The sequence below is a fragment of the Eucyclogobius newberryi genome, unplaced genomic scaffold, assembly GCF_026437365.1.
Source record: "Eucyclogobius newberryi isolate DKJ021-1_F unplaced genomic scaffold, fEucNew1.0.hap1 SCAF_2, whole genome shotgun sequence".
Lineage (NCBI taxonomy): Eukaryota > Metazoa > Chordata > Actinopteri > Gobiiformes > Gobiidae > Eucyclogobius > Eucyclogobius newberryi.
The window spans coordinates 39,954,176-39,980,960 of record NW_027315834.1 but is presented as its reverse complement, the minus strand read 5'-3'; the positions used below and the strand labels follow the sequence as shown (position 1 = coordinate 39,980,960).

The following is a 26,785-nucleotide window of genomic DNA, read 5'->3' as shown; positions in this document are numbered from 1 at the left end:
GATACAGAACATCTGTAGCACACGAATTGTAACACATTCACACTTGGTCCATACGTAGTAATTTGGTTGACGTCAAAGTAGGGGTGACACCACGAGTCCAGCAGAGTGACAAGTGCTCGTTCCAGGTGTTTATAGCCTTTTACAAAAGACTCTGCCATTGGCAACTTGTCTTGCAAGATGAGTGGAATGCACAGCTATTAAAGGTGAAATGCAGTTAAACAGATTCAGGTGAAGAGTACACCATCAGTTTGTCACCATGGATGATCCACAGTATGGCTTTACAGTAAACGAATCTATCTCCATGGAGACAAGCAGGTTCTATGTCATATCTGTTGAGAGGCGAGCCTGCTTACACTAAGAACGTGCGTTTTTCTTTGTTTGCAATAAAAACGGTAATTGAACAAATGCAAGATAGATCAAGTTAATGCCATACTGAGGAACATTCCAGGCATTTCCATGGAGACGAACACCAGAAAAGTTACATAGTGCACCTTTAAACAGAACTAAACAGATTAATCCAACAATGTTTTGTCTTACCTCTTCCACACTTAGTTCATTCTGCAACTTCAGTTTAATGGCAATATCAGCTGCCTTTGAAAAACACCATTAGTTTTACAATAATAGAGAATAATTGGCCATCATAAATTCAATCTACCTCTTTATAGCTGTTGAGCGCTTGAAGCCTGATAATTTGTGATCTGAGCACTGAAGGAGCCATAGAGTTTAGTTGGTAGATGTCAATAACGGCAGCCACAAAGTTGGGCTGTGAGTCCGTAAGCAGCCGCAACGCTCGATGCTGGAGGGAAAGTGTTTGTTGTTGTGGTAGGGAACTCAAGCTCACCTGGATAGAGAGGAATATACACACATTTAAAAAATAAGATGCAATTAGATTCAACTTTTAACAAGAGGTGGAGAAATTCAACAATCCAAAACTTTTTAGTGCCACGAAGGGAACTTATTTTATGTTTTTTTTTTACCTTTCATGCCCTTTTTTTTGTTAACTTAACTGCAGAATTGTTTTTATTTTTACAATTTACAGACATGAGACTACCTGGGGATGCTCTTTCATCCACGTCTGGAATTCCAGGAGGATGTGGTAGCCAAGGGTGTGGCTGCGACCTTTTTGTCTGCCAGGACAGCTCTCCAGGATAGTTAGGACGGCCTCCAGGGGATCGTCGAGGTTTGAAAAGCCCTGGAGCGCAGCCAAACGCAGCTATGGGGGGCAGAGAGAAAAGAATAATAGCCTTGGGAATGTTGATTGAAGCCAAAATGTAACATAAAAATGATCTATAAATATTATGTTAATATATTCGACAATACCAACTAACCCTTTCAAGTGTAAAGCGGCTTCAGTGGACTTATGGCAACCATTTCCATGGCCTTTCCGTACATATGTTGAGACAGAAACATAATTTCTCCACATATGAATGGGAAGGATTTTGTTCTATAATAATATTAATAATAATAATAATAATAATAATAATAATCTAGGTGCATAAATTAATTGCATAAAGGATCCAGGACCACAGAGAAGAGATTGTAACTAATTTTCCAAAATCTTGATACGTTGTTTAGAAACATTTGATTCTTCTTGGAGCTTGTAGCATGAATGCAAAACCTAGACATTTAAAACTTTCTAGAAACCTATACATTTATAGTGTTTGTGTGAAAATGCCTGTCCTGTGTCTTAACTTACAAAACAGATGTCCTCCACTCAATATCCTCCTCACACAGATCTCAAGTTCATTCAGTGCAGCACAAATTCCTTCCTCCCTACAGACGGACACTCTGGTTTCCTCATTAACAGACCCACGGTCACACAAGTGAGATTCATTTAAACATGCCGGTATCCAAGCTCCGGCTCTCGCTTGTGTTCTTTCCTGTGCAAGTGTCTCTCGCTGAGGCACAAAGGCTTCATCTTTCTCTATCTTCAACGCACACACACAAGGCTGTATGAGAGCCCATGCTGTGAAGCTGCTCTCACCATCTTTAGATCTTTCTGGGTCCATAGCTCGAAGAGTTGGTCTCTCAGCACGGCGGGGTCAAGACCTGTGTGCATAGATGAGACAGGGTTTCACTCAGACCTGTGAACTCCATAAACCTGTCAAGCAATCAAACCTTTACCGCTTCCTTGGCATTTTGTGTTTTGCGGTGATTTTTCGTTGCAATGCGTAGACAAGCATTACAAATATGTCAAACTTATCTTAAGAAAAGTGACAACCCTACAACTATGTGATTGAATGCTGGTTACACATGATTACCATAGCTATTAAAACTATAAACGATAAAGGTTGTCCTACTGTACATAGTATTAGTTGTGACTTGTACAATAGTAAATATATCTTACATAGCATGTGCCTCATTATCTTATAAATAAATCAATAATAGCAAATCTTAATAGCAAAGCAGGGGAAACAAAATAGTGGATTAACAGCTGGTTGGATAGTGAGGGAACCATGTATTAGTGATGCATTCCAGGCGAAGCTGCACCCAAAATACAGAGATGACTGAGCATGTTTTCATGGAAGAATGTCACAGCTACATTTTCAGACTTGTATACTCTACTTTTGAGAATAGTTATTAAAGTTAATGTATGTGGTGAGTTCCAGCTATCTGCCCCCATCAATCCGAGCTAGTTTTTCTCCCTCTTCTTCTTTCCCTCCCTGCAGCAGCTTCTGTCGAGTCTGTCTCGGATTTCCCCAGGAAAGGACTTTGTGGTGGTCATGGTGTAAAAAATACAGCCTTGCTAGTGCAAAGTCGTATGGTCCAAATAAAAGTGCAACTTATGATGAGAATAGAAAATGGGTAATTTTGGTAACACTTGGTATAAAATAAATATATATTTTTGTTTTTATTTTATGTCTCACAGTTTTTATCAGAAGGTACATAAAGACAGTGTAACTTACACTACTGGTAGCTCTGTCTGTTGATCAAATGACTCAATTTCAAAAGACATGTGGGCGGAGTGCTTTTATTTATGTGGATGGTGATTTGTTTTTCCATTAGAAAGACATGCCAGCCAAAACTTTGAAATAATTTGAAGCCAAGAATTTGAAGTAATTGGACACTTGGACAGAATTCTCAGACTGCGCAAGAATCAAAGTCAGAGAATACAACAATCCAAAGTGCTATAGGTTTATTGGTTTGCTGCCAGGCACCTGCCAATTTGGTGTCAGAATAGCAACTAAACTGCTTTGGTGTGATTTGGCTGTGATTATAAGTGTGGCTCAACTGGAAAATACATATAGATGAATCAGATCAGAATCAAAATCAGAAAAGGTTTATTGCCATTGTCAGTGAACAAAATTCACAGGCTATAAACTTGCTTTGGTGATTCAGTGCAACATTTAACAATGAACAATAATAAAAGCAAGCTATATCAAATCAAATCTTGCTTTAATTATTATTAATGCAGACAGAACAAACCTCCTGTATCCAAATGGACAAGGCTCATTCTTCATACGCTCGATTGTTTGCCGCTGCTGATCTATTGAAAAATAAGGGGAATTTTTATTTGATTTTTGGACTTTTGGAATTGGTGCATAAATACCGGTAACAATGAATCTTTAACAAAAGCATGTTAACTCTATTAAAACTGATTGGAATGTGTGAAAGCATTTCAAGTCAATTTTATTGAGTTCTAATCATACAGATCACAATTACAAAATATACATTCATGTGCATGCACGTTAAAATGAATTGAAATGTACTGTAATATACCAATCACTATTAGATACTTTTAGGAGTTAAAGTTCTGAAAGGGGCATTGATATTTGGGGGGCCAGATAAAGACCTCCAGCCTTTATCCAGTGTTCTGAAGCGTTCAACACTGCAGGAGATGGAGACGAGCAGCACTGTTCAGTGTCCTCCATCTCCCCCAAGCGGTGGTAAAGAGCTACCACCAGAGTAGGAATACAACGCTCAAACAAGAGAGCCCATTACAGATATCAACATTTGACTCTACAGCGTGAAGGATTCGTGTATTGTTATTATAGACATCGGCTGTATCGTTGTGTTTATTGCGTCACGTAAAAAGCGGTAGCTCAAGCCAACGTGAGCACAGCTGAGGTATGAATACACTTTAGGGTGTAAAAAGCTGACACAGAACTGCGAAGGCAATAGGAAGAACATCGTTCCAACGTATTTGACGATTTTAATTATAATTATTTCGATGGAAAAGTGAAACAACTCACCAAAATTGTGTAACACTGCATGAGTGTGGTAAACTCAATTGGGTAAATTCAACTACCGGGAAATTTAGGCAAAATATTCCCTCCGTTAATTCTCCTAGACATAAAGAATATTGATATGGTTTAGTTCGTAAATATACTTGCACAAACATTACTTTAATTTGTTTCCAAGACGAAACAATCAAAATAATTCACTGTTGACCTGTCCAAATCCAAGACGAGACATATCTTGAGCCTGCAAGACTAAATTGGGGGGGATGCCTGGATTTGACGCTTATGACCCGTTATGACCCCTTGTGGCAGCGAAAGAAAATGATTTATTTTAAATATACACGATGACACATAACATTTTTTTAAAAAGAAATAAAAACTGCCTTGAGTTGAATTAGAAGAACATGACTTGAATTCGTAATAAAAACGCGACAAAGAAAAATCCGCACGTTGTCACGTGGTTAAAGTAGTGTACCACGTGGTTCATGTGTCACTTAATAAAAGCAAAAGAATTCCATGTGACCACGCAGGTTATTGTTGATAACTATGCTGTTTACGGTAGCTAGAGCTGCATCCGTGTCCAGAACACCAAATTACAGGTCTTGTCGATATGGTAAACCTGTATTAAAGAACGACTAACGTCCTGACAGTTGACTATAAAAACATTTTAGCAGTGCGTTCATAGTTTAGCTAGCCAGTGTTAGCTCGCTGCTAGCTGTTGCCACAACAGCAGTGATGGAGTGGAGGGGCAACGGAGAAGACTCATCTGCGGGGACTAGAGGATTTAACCATGCCAAGTCTCACCAGCAGGTAAAGGCCTCCTTAAAGCTGCAATTATTGACATTAAACGGCTACGATGATGCATCGTATGCGTGCTGTCAATGGTTGGTCTACCAGTTCTATGAGGGAGCTAGTTAACGCTAACGTTGCTATGGTTTTGCTTTAGACTATTTTACTGTTCGTTTAACCATCCCCGAGAGAGTCGGGGAGTTCAAGCCCGACTCTTACTAGACTAAACAAAGACCCTCACCACTGTCACGTAGTGCGTTTTACAATGAAAAATGTGCTGATTGTGCATGTGAGGCATGTGAGGACAGTTCCCCGAGCTCCTGGATATTCTGAGCACAAACAGCTGCGTGATGTCTCTGATGGCCACTGACCACACATGGAACACGAGTCCCATCTTATTTTAACTCTAATGCCATTTGCCACAGCCAATGTGAAAAGGCCTGGATGGTAAGATTTACTCATATTACACATAATGAAACTGATGACAACTGCATTCTATTTATTTCATTATCATTATACTCGAGATCGGGATCGGATTGATGAACTGCAGTTCAGACTGAGCTTTAAACTCGGGATTGAGTTGGGAATACATTTCCCCTGACATCAGAAGCAGGATTAGCCTTGGGCTAAATGTAATATTAAAATTGATGATCAAACAAAATGCTCTTACGATACAAACAGAATATGACATTAATGCCACGTGTTTTATGTTCTGTTTCTTACAGCAGTCATCACAGCTTTGTGATGGAGCTATGGAGTCTCTTTGTCAGAGCCAGCAGCGCTGTGTGAAGGCCTCCATCATGTCTGGTTGGAGACTTGCCGAGGCTCAGGACCAGTTGTGTTCTCTGGAGGTTCACAGTTCAGAGTCTGTGGAGCAGGAAAGAGCTCGGACCAGGGCCTGTCCCACTGAGCTCTCGCACACGGAGCAGGAATGGCAACGGAAGGAGAGTATGTTGGGTGGTCCTGAGCCCAGCCGCAGCCCTGTGCTGGAAGTCTCTGCGAGCTGGGATGTTTTTAACAGAGTGAGTTAGACGTGGTTTACATCTTGTATTTATTTAATGCTTTGGTGTATTTAATGGATTTACAGTGTCTCTGGGGACACATCATAACACTTTGTTTTTTCCACAGAGTATAATTAATGTCCAATATCCAACTCAGCCTGTGGACCAGCTGCAGGAAAACTGCAGATCATTTATCCAAAAATATGAACAAGAGCTTAAACATTTTGGTAAAGAATGCATTTTGTTTTTCAGCTAAATGTATTTATTGGTCTGAAACCTATAACTTTCCAAATGGTTATAATGGTGCATATGTTTCAGGTATGTTGCATAGATGGGACGATAGCCAGCGTTTCCTTTCAGACATGTCTCAGCTGATTTGTGAAGAAACTGCAAACTTTTTAATTCTGTGGTGTATCACTTTACAACAACAAGGGGTAACTATTGAATATTTATTTATTTTGGCATGCTATTATTTTAGTATTTATGATGTTTGGGAGGAAGCACGCACTTTTCAAAATGTCTCTATTTATTCTGTAGAAAGAAGCACTGATGGCACAGGTTGCTCACCAAGCGGTGGTCATGCAGTTTATCTTGGAGATGGCATCAAACTCGAAGCAGGATCCTCGAGGCTGCTTTAGACAGTTTTTTCATAAAGCCAAAGTATGATTGACCAGACATTTTATTAGAATTTTGCTGGCTTTACAGTTGCACACTACTTACATTACTTTGTCAAACAGGAAGGAAGTAGTGTCTACCAAGAAGTCTTCCATTCAGAGTTAGAGGCCTTCAAACTTCGAATTAAGGATTATGTCTTCAAGTGTAAGGAAAGCTCAACAAACAGTGTTGGGCAGCAGAGAACGGACCCTAAAGACTCTTTACCTTCGGTAAGTTATATTAGTTTGAAGGACTTCATTCTTCTTTATCAACTCAATTAAACGTAACTTTCATTTGTCTCGAAGTGTTGCAGCTGCAGTTACTGTAATCTGACACCAGAGGGCACCAGGGGCCAGTGCAGCCTTTCGTTTTCCATTCTTTTTTTACATCTTAGGTTTTACCTAGTTGTTGTAGTAGTAGCTGTAGTACATTCTACTCTTAAGAGAATAAATACCTTTTTTAAACCTTTTAAATTATAGGAAGATGTAGTCTTGGCCCTCTGCTCAGATAAAAACATTTGGGGAACTAGGTTCCCTCTGGGCAAGAATGCTGCAGAGCCTGCTCTCTGGATAGGTTACTCGATCTTCATTATTTATTAATTCATTACAGGAATGGCCCTTGGTCTCTACTCTTTGTTTTAACCTTATAATTTAAATGCGCACAGATGTGTTGGCCTCGGAAATGACCTTTTTTAATTTTTTATTATTAATTTACCTTAATAGAGTTGTACTGCTGATATTTCCTGTCCCTTTTTTGTTCAGCATTTACTAATGTGTTCTTCTTCAGGTGGAAGAATGTTCTTTGAAATATGGACTATGGACAAATACAGTCAGGTTGACAAAGGAGGACAATGCTGAAACGGAGGATATTCTCAAGATGGAAACCTCTTAATGTTTGTGGAGTCAGACCCTCCACACAGACCAGGACTAAATGACACGGTTGGCGAGTCTATGACTGACAACTGAGCAGAGCTTCCACTAGTTTACACTAATCAATATTACTGTTATTGTGTATGTGTGGTTAGTCTCTGAATTCACTACTGGCTTTAGCTGCATGCAAGTGCCATAGCTTTTTATTGTAACTATTGTTTTTATGACTCATTTTCAGAGCTCACCTATATTATGTTAATGATTATGAATGCAAACAAAAATAATTTCCATCCATTTTCTTCCACTTGTTCCCTTTCGGGGTCGCGGGTGACTGGAGCCTATCCCAGTGATTTTGGGCAGGGTACATCCTGGACAGTGGCCAACTCGTGGCAGGGCCAACACTTAGACATAGACATGACAGATAACCATTCACTCTCACATTCATTCACTACGGCCAATTTAGAGTCTCCAATTTTACCTCACACATGCATGTCTTTGGACGGTGGGAAGAGCCTGAGAACCTGGAGAGAACCCACGGTAACACGGGGAGGATATACGGACTTCACCCAGAGAGATCAAAAATAATTTGAAATATTAAATAATCATGCTTTGGTAAGTTGTACTCACCTTTCCAAATGATGACAATATTGGCTTTGATGTGAAATGAATGAACTGTAAGGTTATTGAATTAAGTCCACATTGACTTATTACTTGATCCTGTGAGTAATTTCAATGAATGTAGAAAGAGAAAAAACAAATAATTTGATCAAAATGTTATACCAATGTTTTGAGTTTTAAGGTAACAGAAAGTGACCTTAATTCTGATTTTGGCTTTGGCTCAATGTAATCACAATCTGAACTGAAATTATGTCTAGATTCAAGTTGGTCACAAACTAAATTTGTCATTCTCATTAATTAATTGGATTTATTGTTTAGCATGTTCTGTTTTGTTCTGTTTGTTTAATAACATTGATTTGTCATATCAACTGCCTAACGTGTTAAAATACATATGCATTTAATTATATTTTTTGTTTTTCAATTACAATCAGTATCCCATTCAGTTAAGGCAATTTTCCATGTTACATAGAATTACTTGAGTTGCTTTGATTTTCATTATTTTTTTTCCCCTCTCTTTTACTTTTGAGCGCCAGACGTTTGACATCCAATCAGGAGATTAAATGACAGTAACACAAGCCTGTGACTATTTTTTTTTGGGTAATAGATCTTCGGCATTGGAACGTGTCCAGCACTTTATAATTGTTGCTTCTCAGAAATATGTTTGTAGCGATGTGTTTCAAGAACTTAACCTCCATTTAAATAAAGTTTGCTTTGTTATTGAGCATTTAAATTAAGTTATTTTATATTTTCTTTAGGACATTTTGAATAGGGTTGTGTTCAAAATATCGATACGGGCTCTGTATTGATACCGATACGGAGTCACTGTATATTTTTGTATTTAAATTATTACTTTTTTTTTTAATTCGATTTTTGTGCCCCGTAGACTTTAAACGAGGTGGTATAGTATTTTTGATCTGCTGTTTGTACTGTTCCTCTCGGCCGAGGTGAGAAGGAGCAGTGGACCTGATCAGAAGCTGATCTGTGCAGAAGATGCTGCTGCAGCAAGTTCAGACCAGGCCAATTGTTTGGCAAGAAACATGCAATACTTTACTAGAATGTGTTCCTTATATTTCTATTTGGATCAGTTGGTTCGGTGTATGAAGTTATTGGAGCAGAATGGATTTATAAATAAGTGCTCTGTGGACAAACATGAAATTTCATACATTGTCTTATCCAGAGTAAAAACATTACCTATTTGGTACATTTTTAAGACCCTTTTCTCAAAAATGTATCGGGATGCGTATCGTAATGAAGGAATTGTATCAGAATATACAAGTATCGGGATATGTATTGTATCGGGATACGTATTATATCGCGACCCCTGTATCGGGATACGTATTACATCGCGAGGGTCTAGCCCTAATTTTGAAACACTCATCACTGCTGTGTCACAGGTTTATTACAGTTTATAAATAATTAACACGTCAGTATAAGATGTGAGTCAGGTGACAAAAATGTACTCAAAATATACATTCAGATTTCAAGGCAAATTGATTTTTTTATGTGGTCCTTTCAAAGAGTGCAAATGACACAGAACACTATTTATCCCCAGCAAAACTACTCTCTTTATCAATGTACAATCTTATACAAACTACATTTTCTGAGCTCCCTGATCATTTCTAAAAATAAAATAAAAGACGCTGTAAAATCTGAAGTCGTGCCACATCTATAGACGGTTAAAGAGGGCTCCTTTGGTCCTGTCTGGAGTGTTACAGTATCATTCAAAATGATACAAAACAATAATAACAAAGTTCCCTCTAAGAACAATCAAAGAGTTAAGAAAGGCACACTGCAGAATGTGTAAAAATAGTGCAATGTTATAACCATATATGTTGTAGTATTGCTTGCTGGTATCAAGTACCTGGGCGTGTTCCACTAAAAGAAGACACTCAGTTGTTCTGCATATTAGTGTCCCTAAAGGCCTTTCACTCCCTTATGCTCCTTTTTGACTGAGTACGGGCAGTTTTCGATGGAGAAACGCCTCAATATGTGGCCAGATCTTGTTGGTTTCGGTCCCGGAGAAGGTCGCCAACACACCTTTACTTCTGAAAAACAACACGAGGAACACTGAGGAAACAGCCCACAACATGTGCAGAGCAAGAAAATCATTCAAACATCAGCCACAGACACAATGCATCTTCACAATATCACAAACATAATTAAGAAAGCAATTAGAGTATGCGTAGAAAATACTTAACATTACAAAAAACATGAACTATAGCTTTATCTGAAGTGTGCGTTATGCAAGTGGCAGGTATTACAGTTATGGCTAGTAAGTGGGTATAAACCTGCATTAAAAATATATATTTGAAATAATCTGAATTCTTGAATCAACAAGCCTTTTTTTCCAGTGATAGAAGAAGAACTATATTTTGTTACTCAAGAAAAAGTACAAATAAGAGCAAAAACATGACTCAAGTAAGAAAGAAATACAGATACAGGTGCTCAAATGTAGTAAAGTAAAAAGTATTCACTGTAAAAAGGACATCAGCAAAGACATTTTCCTTTAAAGTACTTTTACTTTTGTACTTTGTCACTTTCCACCACAGCCTTTATATTTATATTGACTAAATAAATAAAATAACAACTTTCTCCAGCTGAATCCAGACAAAACTGAAATCATCATCTTTGGCCCACAAAAACTTAGAGAAAGTGTTAGCAACCACCTCCAGTCTCTCTCTCTAAAACCCGCAAACAAGGTAAAAAATGTAGGAGTAATTATGGACTCAGACATGACTTTCAACCGCTACATCAATTCAAGAACATCAGTAGCTTTCTTCCATCTGAAAAATATTGCCAAAATTAAAAACATAGCGTCCCAACCAGATTTAGAGAGAGTTATCCATGCGTTTGTCTCCAGTAGATTAGACTACTGTAACGGCCTGCTCACTGGTCTCTCCAAACGAGCTGTAAAACAGCTGCAGTACATCCAGAACGCTGCTGCTCGGGTCCTGACTAGAACCAGGAAGTATGATCACATTAGTCCTGTTCTCAGGTCTCTGCACTGGCTCCTGTGGCTCAGAGAATAGACTTTAAAGCAGCTCTGCTTGTGTACAAGTCTCTCCATGGCCTAACACCAAAATACATCTCAGACTTGTGTGTGCCAGATGAACCATCTCGGACTCTGAGGACCTAAGGGACCAGCCTCCTGCTGGTGCCAGAGCCAAGACCAGACACGGAGAATCTGCGTTCCAGTGCTATGGGGCAAAGGTCTGGAATAGCCTTCCCGAAGTTGTGAGACAGGCCCCCAAGCTAGAAACTGTTTTGTTTGGCCACGCCTATGACTGACATAATTTTACCTATTTTTTAATATTTTAAAATAATACTATTATTTATTTTACTCTGAAGCACATTGTTTTACATTTTTATAAATTGCATTGTGTTTTTTTTTTTTTTTAAATTGTGTTTTAAACACTGTTAAGCACTTTCAATTGCAGTTTGTATGAATTGTGCTTTATAAATAAATTTGATTTGATCTGATAATCACCGGTATGTGTGGAATTGACAGTTACTACTATCACATACTTTGGAGACTCACCTGTAATATTCTAGGACGGGTTCAGTCTGGTTCTCATAGGCCTTCAGTCTGCGTGACACTGTGTGTGGAGTGTCGTCTTCTCTCTGGACCAGAGGCTCCCCTGTCACGTCATCCAGACCCTGGACACACAAAAACACACAATAATCATCGCATACAATGCCGTGTTGGTAGAAAAGGCCTTGTGCACTTCTGCTCAGAACAAACGTATCACTGGTTTCATTTGAGTGGCGACTACAGCTATAGTATTTACATGGAAAAGGTCACAGGATCCCAAAAACAACGTGGACTAAAGGCCCAATTGAGTGTTTACTGACGCTACCACACTATTCCACCTTTCTCAACAACACGGGCTAATGAGATTATGACTTCATCAACCAGGCAACTGTCTAATACCCTGATTTATTTAGCTTTTCAACAGTCGATCATCTGATAACACGCTATATGTATTGGCAAAATGACTACTCCAGCGAATCTTTATCTTATCCGTCTAACCTTTACTTTTATGAGCGCTCTCACATTGTCTTCTTCCTGACGGGACTGTTAAGAACAATTGGCAATCATTAACCATGAATACTTTACACAATTAGTACAAGATCTTGCATCCGTAGAAGGAAGCTACTGCACATGACACACACAGTCCACTTCAAAATTACACATGATAAAATGAATTATTTCCTTGTGTCGGTAATTCTGCCGACTAAAAGCAACGTTTGTGCAGCTGTTTGTTCTCGTCATCTTCTTGTCATCCTCCTCCTCAGGCTGTGATTACACTTCCTGTTTATGCGTTGAGTTTGTTTTGTCAGGAGCTAACACCCTTCATGTTACTAAACATATTGTGAGCTAATCTTTCTACGATTTGAAGCCTTTCCCTGACTGCAGAGGAATATTGATTGCATTTTACTTCCCTGTTCCTTGAGTTAGTTGACTTTTTACATTGTTTTGTTTAAAGGTGGAATGGACTTTTTTTTCAGCAAATTTTGTATCATATTTCCTCGTGGCGTGGATAAATCATTTGTCCTGCCACGTATCAATTATAAAACGCACCTACCGCTCACCTGCAGCCGCGTCAGGCTCGTCCCCACGTTTCCGCGTGTCTAAGCGCATGGATCTATCATAATATAGTCCCCTCAGTGTACGGGGCAAAATGAAGACGGAGAAAGACAGTTCGAGCTGACGCAGAAGTGGACAGAAATCTACGAGAGACGAGAGATGTGATGCGCTCCGTTGCGCTAATAAACAAACGCACGTGTGTGTTGTATCAGTCCGCACTTCCGCCTGCGTTCTCAAATCGCCGAAAAACTCGTCCATTGCGCCTTTAAGTGAACCAACTGAACCGGAACTCAAAAGAGGGAAGCCCTATAACACATGTTCAAACCAGTTCTTCTTGTCTCGCAAAACAAATAGTTTTAATGTAGTAACTATTCAGTGCACACGTCTCATCAGCATTCAAACATCTTGGCTTTTCCATTTGTGTATATTTGACTGTGAGGTGGGTGTGAAGAGCATTACTTTAGTCCTGCACAAGCTGGAGCAAAAACACGAGTTTGGTCAAAACAATCCCTCCTTAAGCTCATTGTTTATCAAAAAAGTACTATATAAAAAGTACATGTGATTATATTCTCAGAAATGACTGCTATTGACAGAATCATGAGAGTGACCTATATCTGTTTAGGCAAATGAAAAGTGCACTCACAGGGACTTTGGGTGGGTTGAAATCTATATTATAGACTCTCCCGCTGGCGGTGTGCGTCCATCGCGAGGACAGTCTCTTTTTGATGGTCTCAAAGGGGACGTGGAGGTTGATGACTGTGTCCGCGCTGAACGCGTCATCCAGAGCCTCAGCCTGAAGGATTGTACGGGGAAACCCTGGCACAAGACACACATTTAAGTGAATTGAGAGGCTTTGTAAGGTGGATGTTTAATCTGTAAATCTGTGCATTTCACCATCAAGGAGCCAGCTTTCATTGCCCAGCGCCCGCAGATCATGGAGGATGAGTCGAGCCATCACATCGTCAGGAAGCAGCTGACCCTGATCGATACAGGCCTTCATCAGCAGACCCAGCTCTGACATGCACGGGAAAACAGATAGACCGTCGGCATAGTAACGGAAACAAGTCACACTGTATGTAAAATAACAAGCTGCCATGTGGGTTTGTATACTTTTCTTTTTTATTTCATTTATTTTGAACATGTGCCAATTTTGACCATGGTCCATTATTATTCAAAATAATCCAGTTGCTTAACAACAGCAACAACAACAACAACAACAACATACATGTCATATATTAAACAAAAGCATCACATGTTCAATAATGAGTATTTAATGAGTAATATAACGTTTATAAGACACTTTGAGTCAGAATATTCCTGGCTTTGCCCATGACCGCGAGACACTTCACCAGCTTTGACCGAATGCTCTTATTTACTATAAAACTTTTTTAAAAATTCTACATTTTCATTACTTAGTTTTATATTAGCTATTTGTTTTTTTTCTGAAAAACGTTAATTTTGTTTTGTAAATTAAAGCTAATTTGCACCATCTTTTGATTTTCATCATCAATTTTAAAAACTGCTGTAAACATTTGTGTCATCAGCATTTGTGAGACATTTCCTTTATTTATTTTTTTAGAAACACTACATACATTCATTTATACACATCAAAAACAACTTTGGTCCCAATACGGAGCCTTGTAGAACCCTACACCGAAATTTCCACATTGCACCGAAATTTCCCCATTGTGTGGACTAATAAAGGCTTATATCTCATTTTATTTCCATTGACTCAGAAGTCGCCTAATTTATTTGTGCGCTGATTAATAGATATATATATATATATATATATATAAAAATATATAGATATTTTTAGCCATGATGACGTGATGTTTTTGTCCAAACACCCTGCGATTTCCTCCACAATATAAGATATAAGATATAAGAAGATAAGATATTCCTTTATTGTCCCACATGGGGAAATTTCATTGGTGCAACGCAGGTAGATACAGAGGTAGATACAGAAGAACAGATCACTAATGATGTGGACTGTGCTATAATACGACACGCTTTACAGTGCCACTTTGAATCACATAAATTATTGTCATTAAACACATACAACAATTTGCACCAATTAAGCACATTGTAGGTCAATGCAGACATGGTTTAAACTGTAAAACACTGGTGTATATCATTTTACATTTAACATTGCATTTGTTTATTGTCTGGTAATTAACAATAATACCAGTGTCACTCACTTTGTATCTGGATTGCAGCTGGATTGGGCTGAAGACTCCATAACGTTAACGGACTCAAACAACATGCATAAGGAACCATTACATAATCCTAAACCATGCTGTATAATAATGATGTAGGCTAACATAAATCAACACATTGACCTTGCTGAACCAGTGCCATAGTAAACATTTTTGCTAGTATTTAAGGGGTTAGATGGAGTGTGTTTTTCCAGCTGAAGAAAGGCATTTCCTGGCTTCTCTTTCTGACAGCGTAAACTGCTTTGACCCAAAACTGCACTTGAGGTTTGCTCCACTTCTGTACTCTCTTTTGTGCCCGCCTCAGCTTCAGCCAATACTTCTATATTCATGTTGCAAACAAATCATCAAGCTTTCTTTCACATTAATTCGTATCGTCACATTGCTAAACATCTACCCAACCCCCCCAGACCCACTGGGTGTTGGAATGTGGGGGTCTTTCTTCTAAGCGGGAGAACTAATGTTTTGTTGTGTTGTAGTTCCTTAGAATTAACTTGCATGTGAATATTTCCTTGACACTGCATACTTTATTCTGCAGAAATACCTTTTAGGCTTGTGATACATTCAGACTGTCTTTTAACACTCTGCAATGCAATGACACTTTATTTAGTACAGTTAGTTTGTACTTTTTGCAGTTTTGTAGTGCCTTGATCTGTATTGTGAAGCACTTTGGGTGTCGTAATGGGCTCTATAAATAAAGGGTGATTGTTTGATTGAGAAAGAATTTGTGACAAATTCAGTGAAACAAAAAAAGTGAGGGGAGCATTGGTTGAGTTCCAAGTTCTTTGGTGGAGATTTCGAGTTGAGAATGTCAACTAGAGGTGCTTTTTGGTTGCCAAGTGTTCCTGTGAACAGCAGCACCTGTGTGTAGTGAATGAACTTTGAATAGTCACATAATGCACGTCAGTCTCACATTGCTTATCCTTATTAACACCCTTTGTTTTGTATATTCTGGCCCCATAGCAGTGAAGTGTGTCCAGTATCAACACTTAAGAAAGAACCTGTTTACTCTGACCTTGATGTAAAGACCTGACTCCCTGAAACATGCTGTGCTTCTACATGATAAGACATGTTATAAAGCCAGCTCGAGGTGTGGCGCTCTTATCGTCTTCACATACTTCCCTGGAACAAACTTTCTTCCGCTGTCGTGACTTCGAGCAGAGACATAAGACGCCTTACCTGTTTTTGCGTTCATGTTGTTCCTCAAGATGTCCCCGCTTGAAATGTGTTTGAGACCGAAAGTGCTCGTGATGCGCCCCGATACGGTCCCTTTCCCGGAGCCCGGGGCCCCCATGATGACAGCACGAAAAACCCTGTGTAGCACCATCTCAGATCTGCAGACGGCTCCACGCTGCGCCACAGTCTATAACGCCTCTGCTCCGCGTGTGTGTGTGTGTGTGTGTGTGTGTGTGTGTGTGCGTGTGTGTGTGTGCGTGTGTGTGTGTGCGTGTGTGTGTGCGTGTGTGTGTGCGTGTGTGGCGCAATCAAAGTCGCAGTTGCATGTTCGATTTGAGTCCAAGTGCGCAGTTTCAGACGCAAAGTGTGCGCACGTCTGCTCCTGGACCTTGCTCCGCACTTCAGCCTCAAGAAGGAGCAGAGAAGTGGGAGGGATTGAAACGTGCCCGCGGGGACCGTGATGGCGATACTGAGCCGTGACCACCGGATCGGATACAGCCCCATCACCGCACGTCGTGGATGCATTTATTGTATAATCCTGTTATGCAATTGGGCTACAGTTGAAGAAGACGCGTGGTTGCGTGATTAATCCCTTCCTCTCCTGGCTGCAGGTCGAGCGTGGACATCCAGGACCGCGATTGCCTCTATAATTTTGTTTTGCACTACATATAAGTTAATAAAGCTTGGACAAATATCCCTTCCTTGCCAATAATTTAAATATCCTGACATTATACCTTGTCGGAACGGTTGAAGTAGTACTATAATAGACACATGCATTCGTCTATATCGCAAAATGTAATGTTTAAGTGGCATAATCGTTCACTTTTGTGCCATGTGGGGAAGTTATATCAACCACAACCACACCCTGACGTTACCAGCGTGGCATGTTGGCGCCCCCACGTGGCCGTAAAGTGTAAGCACGTTTAGAGAAGCACGTAAAAGAGCTCGTTTGACCCTTTGGCTTTGCCGTACAATCGCATCTCATCAACACACACGTGGATCCAGCGACGCCTGGCAGAAACAATAATAACATGGCAAGTCAGGGACTCGTTTATGATGGCTGTAATTTTTTCCGGCAACGTTTGGTGCTGGCGACACTCAGCGGAAAGAGAGTTAAAATCAAGAACATCCGGTCGAGGGAAGACGAACCCGGGCTGCGTGGTAAGTTTACGTTGAGGAGCGCGCCGCCGCAGTTAGCTCCGATGCTAACCTGCTAGCTGTTACGCAGTTGAGAGCGTGTTGTTTACAGAGCAGAAGTGCACAGGGTGGCGATGGTGCGCTGCCGTCCAATTCACCCGTTTTACCTGAAGAAAGTACTATAAATGCCAACGTCATTTATAGTACTATACGTTAACATTTTGCTCACAAATGTCATGCACAGGTGGAGTTATTCACTTGGTCATCATCGTATTCATGTGTTGACTCTGACTTTGTGAATCACCAGATTTCGAAGCCAGTTTTATCAGACTTCTGGACAAAGTTACCAATGGATCTAGAATAGAGATTAATCAAACAGGTGTGTAATAATGTTATATTTTTGTATTTTTTTTGGCAGTTTGCACACTAGGGCTGCAACGATTAATCGACTTGTGACTTGTCAACTATAAAAACATTTTCGTTTCTCATATTTTGATGATTGTAAACTGGTCTATACTGACTTTCAAATGCAAACAAATATACATCATTATAACATTTGGTATAAAAATGTTTTATGAAATTATTATTATGAAATAAAAATATTCATCAATGATGCACATTATTTTCTATTCTAGAAGTTTTCAGTCCCAACATTTCAACCTTTTATGTGGTTAAAAAAATGTATTTTCAAAGGCTGAATGTACAGTAGAAATAATTTTATAACAAGTTGACTAATCTAAAAAAAGAAAGAAAAGTAAAATACCCATCAGTTGCAGCCCAAGTTGGCAGTTCATTCCAACTTTGAATCAACTCAAAAGTAACCCTTTTTGTCTTAACAGGAACTGTATTGTTCTACCAGCCTGGTTTATTATATGGTGGCTCCATTGAACATGACTGTAACCCGCAGCGCTCCATTGGCTACTATCTGGAAGCACTGCTCCTACTCGCTCCCTTTATGAAAACACCTTTGCATGTGACGCTAAAAGGAGTGACAAATGATCCAACCGACCCAACAGTAAGTAACTGCTCAATTCAAACTGATGATTGACTTGACCACGATACCTACCACCTTACAACTACCTCCAGAACTAAACTGAGTCCATAATGGTCTGTAGACTATTCCAGGTCTAAACTATGGTTAAACCTGGTCTAAGTAGTAGGTCTAATCAAGAAACTACCCAAAGGAGGGTCAAAAAGTTGATACATTTGAATAAAGCAAATAATAGAACTGTAGACAACCGCAGTTTGAGAATCACTGGACAAGACCTCTTGATCCCCTTCCCTCTAAAAGTGTATGTTTGTGGCTAGAAGTTTGCCAGATATCTATATAGTTAAATACTTAATACTTTCTTTCATTGTCATTTACACAGGTTGATTTGCTGAAGTTAACCTCAATACCACTGATGAAGAAATTTGGTATCGATGGGGACGGACTAGATCTAAAAGTACGACTTTGATGATGCTAATTCATAAAAATGTTCAGATAAGGCTTTGACTCAGCTGTCATGTTTTTTAGGTTGTAAAGCGAGGGATGGCCCCTGGAGGAGGAGGCGAGGTTGTTTTCAAATGTCCTGTGCGCAGAACAATCAAACCTGTCCAACTCACTGACCCAGGGAAGATCAAGAGGATTAGAGGAACAGCGTATCCTTCAAATCCATGTTGTTGGGATACATTCAATTTATGTTCTGTTTTTTCCAATCCTATCATTCGCATACGGAGAGATATTAAAACAAACTCCCTCAAAGTGAATGTAGAAATCTTTCCTTGACCTTTTATTCTTAGATATTCTGTTCGAGTTTCTCCTCAAATGGGCAATAGAATAGTTGAATCTGCGAGGAGCGTTCTTAATCAGTTTCTTCCTGACATCTACATTTACACAGACCACATGAAAGGCACACATTCTGGCAAGTAAGTACTCTACAACTCTATTTACTATTGTACTATTATAAAATCTGTCGACATAACACATTTTCTATGTCTTAAGATCTCCAGGATTCGGATTAACGTTAGTTGCTGAGACCCTGAATGGTACTTTCCTTAGTGCTGAGATGTCTTCAACACCACTGGGTCAAGGGGATCCTGTGCTACCAGAGGACATCGGGAAAAACTGTGCCAAACAACTTTTAGCTGAAATATACAGGGTACGTAACGCCAGCATAATGGAAACATCAGATCTCTACAGAACAAGCACATTCTGTCGTCTACCTTCATCGCTGCACGTGTAAAACAGCTTGTATTCTCGTACTGACTTGCACAGAAGAAGTGGCTTTCTAGTTGCAGTAAAACAATTGCTGCGTTCCAGTTGTCCTCGGAGGTTTAAACTCGGACCTCGGAGAGACGTTTTCTCAGACCTTCTGCATTCCAGCGTCAAGTCAAAAGAGCTATGGCCAGTAACGATTCAAATCACAATCTCGACAATAAAACCCAAGAAGCGAATCAACCGAAATGTGGATCAAAAGATGTAAATCTTAAAAGTTATAAATCAACATTTGAACGTGAATTTTTATTGTCATTAGCTCCACGTTTACCTTAGCAACATTGCAGAGGCTGAACGGCAGCGCAGGAGCAGCTTCACAGACAGCAGGGGGCAGTAGCGAGTAACTAAAGAGAAAATAGCTTTAGTACTCTTAATATTTTAACTGTCGGATTATGCTAACGCAGGGCGCAGCCATGTTGGATTGGCTAACTCGGATCAAATCTGGGTTCTAAAATGTGGCCTGAGTTTCCAAGTAGGAATTCTGAGATGTGACGGTGTCCCCAAGTCCGAAGTCAGAAAATGTGACCTCTGAGGACAATTGTAATGCAGCACTGGCACTGGCACTGGCACTGGCACAGGCGGGCTTTGTCTACCAACACATGCTGAAAACAATTACTGAGCAGAGTTTGACTTGGAGCCAACACAAAACTCCTATTCATGAGTTATCAAAAATTAACACAGTTGCCAAATTAACACAGTTGCCATAGCCGCTAACGATTCAAAACGTTGGCTTTGCTTCTTGGCCTTGACTCTTTTCTGAATGTCTATACCTCCTCTCTCTCTCCCCGTTACACTGTACAGCTGTTCTGTTTTATTAAACCTTTTGGAGCGAGAAAAATGCATATAACAGCGATAATCTTTGAATGAATGTTAAAATTGTTGCATAATTTAGCTTCTGTTCAACGCTTCAGTCAGTGACGTCTGGGTCAAGTAAAACCACAGCAGTAACATTTTCTATTTCACAAAGCGTAAGCATGTTCTGTATGACTTTAGAATGAGATCATGAATAATGAGCAGCCCCATGGTCAAACTAAATGGTTTAGTTTACAGCTTTTCTATAATAGTGTCTTGCTTGTTGCCTTGCCTGTTTTGTTGTTGTCGGACTAAGTAAATTGATTTTTGCGTGGATTAAAACATGCTATTGTAAAATGACTGTATCATCAGAATATGCCAATGAGTGACTTAATCTGCTCATGGCTCTGCCCTCGCTCTTCGGAGCCATGTGAGTCCATTTATCTGGTCAGGCTAGAGCTGATTAACTCTGAAAGAGGAATATTGTTGGACAGATTCTCCAGCTCGGAGACAAGAGTCGACCATTCTGTTTATCGGGGCGTGGAGCAAGTCGTGTTTACAAAAAGGTTCTGCTTCTGATGCTAAACTTCTAGATAAGGTACAGTGATGTTAGATTTCTAGTGATTTTTAGAGCGATATCTTTTAAAAAACATGCTTTTAGCAAATATTGCTTCAGTCCAATCAATATTCTTAAAAGGAAGGCGGTTTTCATGATGTGAACGATATTTCTTAGAAGGCACAGACACCAACTTGTCTATTTGTTTTGTGGTTAATGAGTAGTTTACTCGTAGTAAACCAAAGCAACGCATTTGGGATTTAGTTTTTACCCCCGGTCGCAGCTGTAAGTACACGTCAATCTTCAAATGCAGAATGTGCTGGGTTAGTAAAGTTAGTAGAGACTTATGTTTTTTGGTAACTTTAGGAGATTTGATCTGGAGGTGTGTTTCCTTTTTGTGTGTAGATTGACTTAGTTTATTCTTTTTTTAATGGATTCAGTGTGTAATTTATGATATTTGAGACTTTAACTTCATAAGGTAAGCGTCAATGGAAAATAATTGGGAATTGCACGTTTCATAATTGTTTCCATTTAATCCTATTTACATTTTTGTCTAAGATGAACTTCTATTCATTTCATATTTAGATTTTCTGTTATTGCTTGTGACTGACAGAGACTTTGCCCATTTGGCCCGCTTCGTTTGTTTGTTGTTGTCCATGTGTTGAGACGCTTCATTTGATGTATTGGTATATGGTCTGTGCTTTATTTAAAAAAAACTCCCACAATAGCGTTGCTCTTATATGATCATGTAATTCAATTATAACTTTGCTGACTGAAGCTTCATTAGCGCTTCATAACCCACTGACCTGTCTTTATTACACACGTACAATGGATACTTTTTTACATGGTACAGTTTACAACTCGTCTGTAGCATTAAGACTATTTGACAGGCGTTTAAATTGACAAATTCGTCACACTGCCATTAGGTCATTATGATGGTATGAGACCTCATTAAGAAAAAGAATGGATTGTCCATTTCATTAACCGGTTAAGCCAGACAGAGGTAATGCACTTTTGTTTTTGAATATTGAATCATTTTCTTTTATTTTCAGAGCAGATATTCACAATTTCTTCATTTCTTTTCTCCGGGCGTTGGAGTCATGGGGTTTATGTAATGCAAAAACAAACCCTTTCTGGGGTGGTTGAGTTCTTTACTCTCTCCACCTCTGTGACGTCTGTTTTTGAGCAACCAAAACAACACATCACCCCTCCTCTTTTGTCTCTTTTAGGGTGGCTGTGTGGATTCGTCCAATCAGAGCCTGGCATTGCTCCTGATGACCCTTGGCCAACCGGACGTGTCTAAGGTGCTGCTCGGACCCCTCTCGCCGTACACGTAAGCCATCATTAATTTTTATGCTATGTAGAACTTTTGCAGATTAGTTACCCAACATTTTGGAACAGATTCAAATGTTTAGGTCTGTTTTGATCCACCTGCGTTCTCTAAATGCTCTAAAGTTTATAGTTGTCTGTGGTGGAAAGTAACAAAGTACAATAGTAATAGTTACTTAAAGTTTAGGTATCTTTACTTTACCTCAGTAGCTTTTACAGTGGACACTTTTTACTTGTACTTTCTACTCGACTATATTTTTGAACTGAAAAGTAAAGTACTTTCCACGTGGTTTTTTGGGGTTATTTTTAGCACGTTCATGGGGACATTTTGCGTAAAGGTTTTTAGTTAAAGCCTGAGATTGAGTAAAAAAATACACACATAAAATAAGCACATTCACAAAAAAAAAAAAAATCAAATTGACCATTGGTTAATCCGCACAATCTGCAATTACATTTACCTTTTTATAAGAAAAATTAAGTAACATTTTTTAATTTGTTCAATACTTTTAACTTTTTTTCTATGGTGCTACTTTCACCTATACTTGAGTATTTGTTGCTCTTGTATCTGTACTTTCACTTGAGAAACAAAAGTACTCATTCCATCACTATTGAATGCTAATAAAATGCTAAAACTGCTATTCAATGTGTTGATTACTTTTGTGTATACAGGAGAATACCATGAACTGTCCATTTTCAGTTATCATGGTACCGGTGCTGTGTCCCTCTCAAGTACAGTACTATGATAACTGAAGATTGGCAGTGCCATCACAATGCTTCGTCTTCATTGTGACGCCGTTTACCTTTTGCTCTCATCAGGAACAGATATGCAAACGCTCTGACATGTTATTTACCTTTTCGTTCCAGGGTCGAATTCCTCAGACACATAAGAGATTTTTTTCAGATCATGTTCAAAATTGAAGTCCAGAAACCTCTCGAAGACGAGCGTAAAGGCGGAGACAAAACCCTCATGACCTGTGTAGGAGTTGGTTACAGCAACATTAACAAAACTCTTAAATAAACTTTTTATACAAACAAACACAGACTCGGACGTGTCATCTTTTTATTACAAGTCACATGTGCGCGATACAAAACTCAACATTCCGGAAGGAGATTAAATACAAAAACTATAAATACTTGTTTTTTATTTCAGGTTTATTAAGTTCTGCATGATTTACGTACGTGTCAAATATCTAGGCCTGGGTAGAAATAGTTTGAATTCTTCAGTGGCGCGAGGCGGTTACAGTTTTAGAAGCAATAACACGAGTCGTTCCCTTCATCCGGCCGACCGCTGGCCGCCACATGTTTCTCATCTCTCCTGCGGGCGGGGTCAGTCTTGTCCGCACAGATGTTTCAGGACATCGCCATAGCAACCCGACACGTCAGACTGCGCAAACACGAGGGAAGAGGGGGGGGGGGAGGTTGAGAAAAGTGAGCCGCTGACATGGCCGATGTGTCATTCTGCGTCCGGCTGTACTGACCTCGAGGTGAGAGTAGAGCGTATGTCCAAACAGCTTTTTGTACTCTGCTCTGATGTCCAGCAGGTCGACTTCTGAGCGACTCACGATGATCCTGGTCAGGGTGGATTCGGTGGTACCTGCGCCCTGAGCGAGTGAAATAAGGTTACGGTACATAATACATGGCTTACAATGCAAAACAATCCCAATATTGCAATACATGTGGTGATCGCATGCATTTCACAAGATATTCTGCAATATCACTGTTTTCTAAGAACCAAATGCACTTTTATCACAGTATTTTTTTCTTAAACCACCATCGGCACAAATATGAAATATGAAACTTGTTTTAGCCAAACAAATAACGAAAAATAATCGCCACATTTAGTATCTTAAATATTCTATTTCAATATTTACCCAGGAAAACTTCACAATCCGTTAGGCCCAATGTCCATTCATAAGTTTGAATGTTATGGTTCATGGTGATGGAAGGATCAATACCAAATATTGACAAAGGTATCATACATTTAGTTTGTACTTTTGTTATATGTTGTTAATATTTTAAGTTTTCTGCACATATTTTGAGCAAATTAGTAGAATAATGGCCAACATAAAATTGCCCGCAGTTTAGTTATTGGTTAAATATCGCAATATTTGCCATCGTGTTTGGTATCGGATCGAATCAAACCTCCGTGGTATTGCCCATCACTCTCACACTTCCATCATATATTTGTTCCTTCTCTAATATTCAGCGTGAGAAAAGAGTTTGAACAGCAGTTGTCTAAGTGCATGAAAGCCTAAAATGCCGTGTTTTTATATTTTTCATTTGTCTAAACTCTTGACTTTTGTTTACCGAGTGAGTGACGCAACATTCCATCTAAAGCCATCGCTGACCGACACAACTCTTGTGACCAGTGGCACACGGAACAAAACATGGATTTGAGAGCTTCAGCTGCAGAGCGGTGGAGGTTGCTGTGGTCAGTGTTACATGTGTTTGCTTACTTTCATGCTCTTGTATAGTTTCTCTGCGAGGTATGCTGGGACATTCTTCACACATTTCACTGGAGAGAAACACAAGCAGGTTAAATGTCAGGATCTAATTACAAAGATACAAAAACAAAAAACAATCCTTACCAACAGCAACAAGCAGGTCCTCCAGATTGCCGGACATCTCGCTTTCTATGCTTTCCTGTAGAGTTTTCTTGCTGATTTGTTTGTATTCGACCAAAGCTGTTAAATATTAGTCAATGTTATTATTGTATTTAATTCCATCCAATGAAAAATATTTTCAAATGTGTACTGACTCTGTCGCAGCTGAGGGATGCCCCTGTGGCATAAGATGTCAATGAATTTGTCTTCATCAGTTCCCCACTTTTTCTCTCCAGCTTCGTACATGGCCTGACCAAAAAGGTTTTAAATAAATCCTTTACCATTTCCCCCAAAATGCAATGTATTTAAAAAGAGAATACCTTTGCATCTGCCTTGGCTTGAGCATTATCCACATGTGGGCTCTCATCTCTTTTGCCCTATGATGACATTTTGATTACTTTGAATCTGGTAAATATATATTATGGACATTTCCTTGATTTGTGAGGATTCGTGCACTTGCATGCCAGAGTCTATTGAGCCATTTAATACTCTAAGTCAATGTTCATGTTCATACCTCAGCAAGGATGAGCAGGGCTTTGCCATATTCCCCAGACACTTCTCCTTTTAGGTCATGAAGCATTGCTTTTCCCGTTTCTGTAGTCACAGCATCAGCACAGAAAGTCACCAATAGCTTATAATAATAATATTTGATTTGCAAATACTCAATTGACATAAGTGCCAACCTGCCAAGTACGCTTCAGACAAAGCTTTAATTTGTTTGTTGGATCTAGAGGCAAATATTTCCGTCAGCGTGCTCTCGGTTGTTCCAGCTCCCTATGGGAAACATGCACAACTTTAAAAATTAAAGAAAAGCAGAATGTGAAAATACTGAATGTTTTTAAAGATAAGCTTTTCCAACTTATTGATCCCACCTTTATTGCTTTTATAACTTCTCGACAATCATAAACTGCGGCAGGTGTCACCAAAGCAACAAGCACATCCTCAAAATCTCCATGGGTGTCGCCTTCCAAGTCATCCGCCAGTTTCTGATGGAATTAAAACATATGAAAATAAATTCCAGCTTGCAACATTCTTACTCGTGTTGAATTAAAGATTTCAGTCACCCTCCCAGTGTCTTTCTCATACGCTTGAGCAATGACCTGCCGCTGTGCATCACTTCTATGGGTCAACACTTTAATCAGCGTTTTTTCAGTTGTACCTGTGGAGAGAACGAACATTACACTCAAAACCTCCACAATAAAGACCGTCAACACTGAAAAGCTGCAGTCGATGAATAGAAACAATAGAGACGGTTGAGGTTATTCCTAAAAACGTACCAAGACCCTCGATGGCCTTTTTTAACGCAGACACATCCTCGTCCACTTTGAAACTTGGGAAGTCCTTCACAGTTCCTCTTGTATTTGACTAAAACACACAGTGGATAAAGAAACAACAAGTCATTTTTGAAAGCAGACTTATCAACTTGGGTGTTTTGCATAAATGTGGCCTGTGCATCCACTCACAGTGATGGTCAGGGAGGAAGGGGAGTCCAAAAGCAGATCCAAGTCATCCTACAATGTCAAAACACTTATCATTAACATAGGCTTATAATGATGTTAAGATTACATAGAGTCATTGTAGGCCACTCACCCACACAGACATGTTGAAGCAGTAGACAATGAGGCCTGTAGGAAACAATCATGATTAATGCCAGGGAGTGATCGATCATTGCATCACTGCAGAATCATTCACATGTTTACTACCGCGTACAAACACTATATTTATTCATTACTTCAAACGTTATAAAGAAAATGCATGATATCCATCCAGAATGAGCCACAACACAGGCTAAACACAAACTGGTGTTTTCGCACAGAGTTTTTGTCATAGTTTTTTTCGCTGGAAAACCAAAGCTACAGGCTGAAGTACTTTGAAGTAACCGTGCTAATGTTTGCGACTTCCGAGATGAAACTGTCCCGATTGATGTCGTCAAAAGTGTATTTTTGTTATCTTACCGAGGAGACAGAAGGCAAGCGAGGTGCCAGAGAGAGAACTGTGGAGAGTCGCGAACAGAGTCAGTGC

General features: G+C 39.5%; 5 protein-coding genes across 5 annotated transcripts in view; 2 read left to right on the top strand and 3 right to left on the bottom strand.

Moving 5' to 3' along the window:
- Positions 1-3,504, bottom strand: part of exd3 (exonuclease 3'-5' domain containing 3) — a 36,660-nt gene extending 33,156 nt beyond the window's left edge. The window contains exons 1-6 of the mRNA XM_072455305.1: positions 3,427-3,504; positions 1,985-2,049; positions 1,052-1,213; positions 656-841; positions 538-591; positions 55-194 (exon numbers count right to left, since the gene is read on the bottom strand). Of these exons, the coding sequence (XP_072311406.1) occupies positions 55-194; positions 538-591; positions 656-841; positions 1,052-1,213; positions 1,985-2,049; positions 3,427-3,454 (635 nt within the window). The 5' untranslated portion in view covers positions 3,455-3,504. The remainder of the gene's footprint in view (positions 1-54; positions 195-537; positions 592-655; positions 842-1,051; positions 1,214-1,984; positions 2,050-3,426) is intronic.
- A 1,170-nt stretch (positions 3,505-4,674) lies between these two features.
- Positions 4,675-8,842, top strand: cdc37l1 (cell division cycle 37-like 1). The gene is made up of 7 exons (XM_072455302.1): positions 4,675-4,991; positions 5,696-5,992; positions 6,099-6,198; positions 6,290-6,405; positions 6,509-6,631; positions 6,709-6,855; positions 7,412-8,842. Exons 1-7 carry the CDS (start codon positions 4,917-4,919, stop codon positions 7,514-7,516), a joined length of 963 nt encoding a protein of 320 aa, XP_072311403.1. The 5' UTR covers positions 4,675-4,916; the 3' UTR covers positions 7,517-8,842.
- A 651-nt stretch (positions 8,843-9,493) lies between these two features.
- On the bottom strand, positions 9,494-16,298 carry ak3 (adenylate kinase 3). The gene is made up of 5 exons (XM_072455301.1): positions 16,093-16,298; positions 13,595-13,714; positions 13,344-13,516; positions 11,651-11,769; positions 9,494-10,157 (listed from the first exon to the last, which is right to left on the bottom strand). The coding sequence occupies exons 1-5, from the start codon at positions 16,238-16,240 to the stop codon at positions 10,046-10,048; spliced, it is 672 nt and encodes a 223-aa protein (XP_072311402.1). The 5' UTR covers positions 16,241-16,298; the 3' UTR covers positions 9,494-10,045.
- A 742-nt stretch (positions 16,299-17,040) lies between these two features.
- rcl1 (RNA terminal phosphate cyclase-like 1) lies at positions 17,041-23,196 on the top strand. The gene is made up of 9 exons (XM_072455299.1): positions 17,041-17,250; positions 17,534-17,605; positions 18,066-18,241; positions 18,597-18,671; positions 18,743-18,867; positions 19,009-19,134; positions 19,211-19,367; positions 22,061-22,164; positions 23,025-23,196. Exons 1-9 carry the CDS (start codon positions 17,121-17,123, stop codon positions 23,176-23,178), a joined length of 1,119 nt encoding a protein of 372 aa, XP_072311400.1. The 5' UTR covers positions 17,041-17,120; the 3' UTR covers positions 23,179-23,196.
- anxa3b (annexin A3b) lies at positions 22,794-26,737 on the bottom strand. The gene is made up of 14 exons (XM_072455300.1): positions 26,719-26,737; positions 26,354-26,388; positions 26,227-26,274; positions 26,041-26,128; positions 25,828-25,922; positions 25,636-25,749; positions 25,447-25,537; positions 25,278-25,357; positions 25,084-25,140; positions 24,919-25,012; positions 24,749-24,844; positions 24,617-24,675; positions 23,639-23,761; positions 22,794-23,544 (listed from the first exon to the last, which is right to left on the bottom strand). The coding sequence occupies exons 2-14, from the start codon at positions 26,363-26,365 to the stop codon at positions 23,488-23,490; spliced, it is 1,014 nt and encodes a 337-aa protein (XP_072311401.1). The 5' UTR covers positions 26,366-26,388; positions 26,719-26,737; the 3' UTR covers positions 22,794-23,487.
- Between the last annotated feature and the right edge of the window lie 48 nt (positions 26,738-26,785).